Raw genomic sequence first — 6622 nt, 5'->3', positions numbered from 1 at the left:
TTCGCCAGGGGCGAGCACTACAGGTATTGTCCGCATTGCGGGTACACGAGAACCACCTGATCAGAAAAAAAACGACATTTATTATGAAAAGATTTATTCGATCTGCACAGTAAATCTCGTAGCGTCTTTATGATCGCCATGGAGCAGCGATGTCTTTTGGAACTCCACACGAACCAGTAACATCGGTCTCAGTAATCTTAACTGTAATGCGCACAACGACTTTTCCTAGCATAAGATGCACACACACATTTACATATACTCAAAGTTGTTTTTTTTTCTAAATATCTGGTTTATTGTCTTTATTTTTTTGTTTATCTGATGATTTTTTTTTATTTTCTTTTTAGAATTAAATCTAGATAAAAATAAAACAAAGATCAAGATGAAAAATAGCGCACTTTCTTATTGGCTTTTTATTCTGCATTCTAAATAAATCTATACTAAAGTCAATCAATATTGATCAAGATATCAGTTTCATAGTGGATCGTGCCCCCCGAGAAAGAAAGCGACACAACACCTACGATGACAGAAGAAAGTAAATTGGATTTGGCATGGCTGCCTCAAGGCACGAAAGCTTTAGCAGATGGGGAGTACGATGTGATCGTACTAGGTACGGGACTTAAGGAGTGCATTTTAAGTGGTTTGCTCGCGGTAAATGGGAATAAGGTTCTGGTGGTGGATCGAAACCCGTATTATGGTGGTGAGTGTGCGTCTCCCAACTTAACGAACCTATACAAAAAGTTCAAACCCGACCAAAAGCCACGCACAGACCTGGGCGCCGATCGCGACTACAATGTGGACCTTGTGCCCAAGTTCATTATGGCTTGCGGCAAGCTTGTAAAGATGCTACTACACACGAAAGTTACACGTTATCTCGAGTTTAAGAACGTTGACGGCAGTTACGTTGTCAAGGCGGGACGCACCTACAAGGTTCCTGCCACGGGTGAAGAGGCTCTGCGCTCATCTCTTATGGGCATGTTTGAAAAGCGCAAGTTTCGAAAGCTCATCATGTACATTTACAACTATGAGGAGGAAGACTCGAATACGTACGAGGGCATGGACCTGTTCAAGCAACCAATGAGCGACCTTTTCGAGAAGTATGGTGTGGACGCTAATACGCAAAGCTTTATGGGTCATGCTATGGCTCTCATGCGCGACGAGTCTTACCACAATCGTCCCGCCATTGAGACGGTGCGTGCAATCAAATTGTACGCTTATTCACTTGAGCGCTATGGCAAATCTCCGTACATCTACCCATTGTACGGTTTGGGCGGTCTGCCTGAGAGTTTCTCGCGTCTCTGTGCCATAAATGGTGGCACGTTTATGTTGAACCGCGCGGTGAACGAAATCATGGTCGACGAGGACGGCAAAGCTTGGGGAATTAAGTGTGACAACGAAGTAGCCAGAGCCAAGCTGATCATTGGTGATCCATCTTACTTCCCGAAGTCAAAGGTGCGTAAAACTGGCGTAGCTGTTCGTTCCATTTTCATCCTAAATCACCCGATTCCCAACTCGAACGACGCAGAGTCGCTGCAGATCATTATTCCTGCAGCCCAAGCGAACCGCGCGAACGATATCTATATCGCTGTGGTATCTTCTGCCCATTGCGTTGCGCCGCAGGGTATATACATTGCAATCGTTAGTACGCTCGCAGAGACATCGGTACCTTTACAGGAGCTGGACCCTGGAGTGAAGCTGTTAGGCCCATATCTGGAACGTTTCGATGCTGTCACAGACATGTTTGAACCTGTGGGGAAAGGCGAGAAAGATAATTGCTTCATCAGCTCTTCTTACGATCCAACCAGCCACTTTGAGACAACGTCGGAGGATGTGTTGGATCTGTACAAGCGCATTACAGGTGAGGAGCTCGACATGAACATTAATGCAGACTCGACCGACGTGGATCAGTAATGATAAGCGTCGAAGCACAGCAAGCAGCGTAAGAAGCAGATTAAACAGCACAGTAAGCAGACTAAGCAGCACAGCATAGTGAGCGCATATAACAATGGAAGCGGGAGCTGTGCCGTCAAAATTTAGGTTGCAGAAGCTCAAAGTTGATTGATCTGATAATCACTTAAGGTTTCACCATTTGAAACTTATGATAGATGAAAAACCTTGCATTGATTAGTCGTAAAATATGTAGCCTTCTGCAGTTATACCTGCTCATTTTTTTCATTTTGAGCTGAGGAAACCAATCGCAGTCCCAACCCTTCAGTTAAGCGGGAAATTAGTGTTGATGGACTCGAGTTACATGGCAGATAGTGATCGCGTGGTAAATCATCTTGCCAATATGGCGGCGCTATCAGGAAAAGAAAAAAATTGGTCGATTTGCTCTTCAGGTACACAGAGACCTTTTGACTCGCTAACGACCAGCGCGTCGCACGCCAGCGCTGTACCGCGTCCAAGCGAACGATTTGTCAAAGTGTTTGATGAATTTCTAACTGACAATCAGACGGAATGTAGCGACCGTAGCAGCGAGCTGAGTTCTGAATCAGTCGAGCCAAGGTTACTTGCCATGAGTCTTTTATCGCCGCATCTCAAGTTGACAAATCATTCACCGATTCAAAACTTCAATAGACCAGAAAAAACGGCTGAGGAGGACACGTACTCCCCTGTGATAGCCTCTGTCGAGTTTCTGATGAGTCGAGTTCCTGAGGATGAAGAGAAAGAGCTTGATGTTAAGTCGGACAGAGACAAGGCGCATTTTTACAAGAAGGTAGGAATATAAGATAAGTGTTTTGTGAATAGCTGATGGTCCAACATTGGTATACAGAGGTATACAGACACGTACGAGCACGCGGTAGCGCTTTTGAAGCACGCAGCATCGCTGGAGCGCGAACGAAACGAAAAACAGACTGATCTCGAGTATTTGAGGTCCACCATTGGGACTCAAACGCAGATAATTAATACTTTGGGAGATAGCAAGGTACGTAGTTGACAACTTGGAGATAATGATGAGTGCACATGGGCTTAATGTTGCTGCAGCACCTGAATGAGCCCGCAGATTTTCAGCAGGAGAAAAGGATTCAGGCGCTATGCCGTGAAGTCACCGGACTGGTGATGCAGCTGAATGAGCGTGATACTCTCATTCATAGTTTGCACGAAGAACGTGATCGGTCAGCAAAAGTCAGCAACGAGTTCAAGATGTCGCAAGGTCTCACCTCTAGCGACGTGAGTGAAAACGTGCGATCTAATTGCAAACTCACTCGCGTGGAGCTGGAGCTGGAGGCTGCCCGATTTGAAAAGCGGGAAGCACTTGAGCGTGAATCAAAGGCGTCTTTTCAATTAAACGAAATGAAGAAGCTTTACGAGAAATGTGAGGCTGCGCGGTCAGCACTGTCCGACGGACTTGATCGAGCCCAAGAGCAAACGACTGCGCTACATGCTCAGTGGGTGAGGGAAAAGAAAGAAATTCTGTCTTCAGCCAAAAACGAGTGCGAGCGACTTCGCGAGGAAATCGAGACTCTGAAGAATTCTCTTTTTCAGGTTTCAGAGGATGAGAAGAAAGCTCTTTTGACGATCGAATTTCAACAGCAGGCAGCCAGCAAATCTCAGACACAAGTTGCGCGACTCGAAAGTGAATTGGAGATATCGCGACGGCAATTAAGTGTGCTTCGTGACAAGAAGGCAAGAATATGGACGGTTGAAAATGAATTGTCTGAAGAAAGAAAGAAGCTTCGACGCTGCTTACTGCATGTGGGTGAGCTCGACGAGAAGTTGAAGGAGAAAGAAGTTGAGCTGCAAGCCGCGAATGCGTTATTTCGAATGCGTGCTGATTTATTGGAGCGACGAGTTAATGATGCCGAAGCAGTTCGAAGAACCCTTCATAATAAGGTGAGTAGATTTTAGCCTAAGAAAGTAAGTGCTGCATCTGGGCAACTAACAGGAATCACGCAGGTGATGGAGTTGAAAGGCAACATTCGCGTTTTCTGTCGCGTCCGTCCTGTTCTGCTGCACGAAGTTGCCAGTGCGAGGGAGGAAGAGGTGCATACTGCTATAGTTGTGGCCGAACTGAAGTAATATTCTGAATCACCGTTGCAGATTTTTGCATTTCCTGATTATTGCAGGGAGCGACGGCAGATCGAACTTAGCGCAAATCCAAAGTCCCACATTGGTTATGGCCAGAATGGATCAAGAAGTGTCGTTAAAAAATACAATTTCGATTTCGATTTGGTATTCGGCAGTAGCTGCACGCAAGAAGATGTCTTTTTGGAAGTATCTGCGCTGATCCAGTCTGCATTAGATGGATTTAAAGTGTGCATTTTTGCCTACGGACAAACTGGGTAGGTATTATGTTTATGTATGGAAAAATTGCGTGCATGACTGTTTCGTGGCTTGTAGATCCGGTAAAACTTTTACTATGCAAGGCAAAGAAGATATGCATGACATTCAGATCGTGGAAGTATCACCAGACATGGGGATCGTTGGTCGGGCGATTTCTTATATATTTGCTGGCATGAATGACTTACGGACGAGCGGGTGGGAGTTTACTGCCAGCCTCCAATCGGTTGAGATTTACAACGAAACACTTCGTGACTTACTTGCACCCATTGAGGTAGGTCAGCCCCGTGCATTCATGTTACAATGCTGATACTCTTTTTTGTTTCAATCCAAGTAGTCCACTGATAAGATTGATCTTCGCCTAGACAGCGAGGGAAATTTTGACGTCGTAAATTCATTCATTCAAAGAGTGAAAAATGCCCAGGAGGCATGGAACTCAATTCAGGGAGCGATGTCTAGGAGGTCTACTAAATTCACAAAAATGAACGACCGATCTTCACGCAGCCACTGCGTCATCACGATCAGGTACGCGCCACTTCGAAAATGTATTTCTTTGGTGACATCTTCGCTGACATAATAGTGTTTGGGTAGACTAAACGGCGTGAGCCATTTGACTGGAAAAGAACGGACCGGTGTCATTAATCTCGTAGATTTGGCGGTATGATAACATTGGCATTATTCAGTAAAACTCTGCTGTTTCTGAACGTGCATGAGTTGCAGGGATCCGAACGCCTACCGAAGTCGGGAAGTGATAGTAGTAAAGAGCTCATGAAAGAGGCAACTTCAATTAATAAAAGTCTTTCGGCTTTGGGCAACGTAATTTGTGCTCTCGCGAAAAAGGTGCGTTGCCCCATCCTCTTGCTTTGCGCTTCGGTCGCTAAGAAGTTTTATGTTTTTATGCAGTCGACACACGTTCCATTTCGCGACTCAAAACTTACACACTTTCTCAGTGCCTCACTTGGTGGAGACAGCAAGACGCTTATGATTTGCAATCTTTCACCGCTGGGGAAACACCGTGACGAGACGCTGAATTCACTTCGTTTCGCTAAAATGGTAAATTCTTGCGAGATTGTTTTTCCCTCAACGATATCCAACCGATCGTAAGCCATTGCGGGATTTAGTGCATGTTGTTTATAAAAGAGTAGACCGTATTGGCGCCGGGCGCCGATCAGTTTGACCTCTACTACTTCGTCTGTCTCTGAGCTCACCAATGATTAGTACTATCAGATTGTGTCAGTATCGACATTATCACTACTTCTCACGAAAATATTTTCAGTAACTATAAATTCTTAATTTCGTTAACAGTTTTTCTCCAAAACATGGACTTCTTCAATGATCTAGTTAGCCGTTGTAGGTGGGTCCATGACTAGGGGGTTAAAAAATGATTTAAGTAAACGTGTGTATTTGGCTACACTTAGCCATTACATGAATTTATGTACGGAAACGAGACCGACGTGTCTCTGTATTTAAAGGTGGGTGGCGTAAGCCAGTCAACGCAGCCGTCAGTTTCATGTATCATGAGATTATGGAATCGCGGAAGCAGCTTACAACCCCGATTTCTTCGTTCAGAACGGTGTCTTTGAAGCTATACGTCTCTTTGTACCGCGGTGAAGAGAACGAGCCTCTCTCACGATGGTTTGTCGTATCCACAACATCCACAGCACTCTTCCCGGGCCCAGTAGGGAGCCCGCCCCTACTAGTCGTTCCAGTTTTTCTACCCTTGGGAGCGTTCGAGCCGACCACCTTTTATAGCGTCCGCAGTTATCCGAACGAGCACCCTGTGTCTGTCGCCGACGCGGCAAAGACACTCTGCAGTTTTGGGTGATATGACCCGGCTTTCTACGACGAAAACACTTTCCATCGTTGCGTGAACGCGCGTGGAACGTGTACGAGATGTCCATTGGCTCTAGACCATCACTTGTGCCGGTAGAGTGGCGTGCTTGCCGTAGTACGAAACCGTCGGACTTTGTTTGCTTGATGCTGAACACTTCGTGCATCGCTCGGTTGATGGTATCGTCCAGCGTCTTGAAATTTTCGCGGAACTGTTGATTCCGGATTGGACAATCACTAAAGCCTGCCATGAACGTAACAACCTGAGTTAAAATCGATACCAAGTAGCGAGCACGCTGTGCATACGCATGTGGGCTGTAACTGTAACGGGGTCACACATACCCTGGTAACAGGTGTGTGTGTCACACCAGATGGGCATGGTGTGATCACACCCAAACAAGAATACGGTACGGGGCTGGATAAACAGTAGTCATACATGTATTTAGATTTTACTACACATATTTAGAAAAATCTATGCATTACAAATTAGGCGGCTTTGCCGCAGATAATAACA

At 45.6% G+C, this 6622-nt stretch overlaps 2 protein-coding genes across 2 annotated transcripts; both read left to right on the top strand.

Annotated features, from left to right (window-relative positions):
- Positions 1-519: 519 nt before the first annotated feature.
- Positions 520-1908, top strand: PHALS_11962 (rab gdp dissociation inhibitor alpha; the record flags this gene model as incomplete). Its single annotated transcript, XM_024727419.1, has 1 exon — positions 520-1908. The coding sequence occupies one exon, from the start codon at positions 520-522 to the stop codon at positions 1906-1908; it is 1389 nt and encodes a 462-aa protein (XP_024577998.1).
- Positions 1909-2233: 325 nt separating this feature from the next.
- On the top strand, positions 2234-5382 carry PHALS_11961 (kinesin-like protein; the record flags this gene model as incomplete). The annotated part of the gene is made up of 11 exons (XM_024727418.1): positions 2234-2502; positions 2575-2713; positions 2771-2923; positions 2983-3831; positions 3895-3981; positions 4039-4280; positions 4339-4552; positions 4616-4803; positions 4870-4936; positions 4999-5118; positions 5182-5382. 11 exons carry the CDS (start codon positions 2234-2236, stop codon positions 5380-5382), a joined length of 2529 nt encoding a protein of 842 aa, XP_024577997.1.
- Positions 5383-6622: the final 1240 nt, after the last annotated feature.

The sequence above is a fragment of the Plasmopara halstedii genome (assembly GCF_900000015.1).
Source record: "Plasmopara halstedii genome assembly, contig: Scaffold_555, whole genome shotgun sequence".
Taxonomy (NCBI): domain Eukaryota; phylum Oomycota; class Peronosporomycetes; order Peronosporales; family Peronosporaceae; genus Plasmopara; species Plasmopara halstedii.
This window is presented reverse-complemented; position numbering and strand designations above follow the sequence as displayed.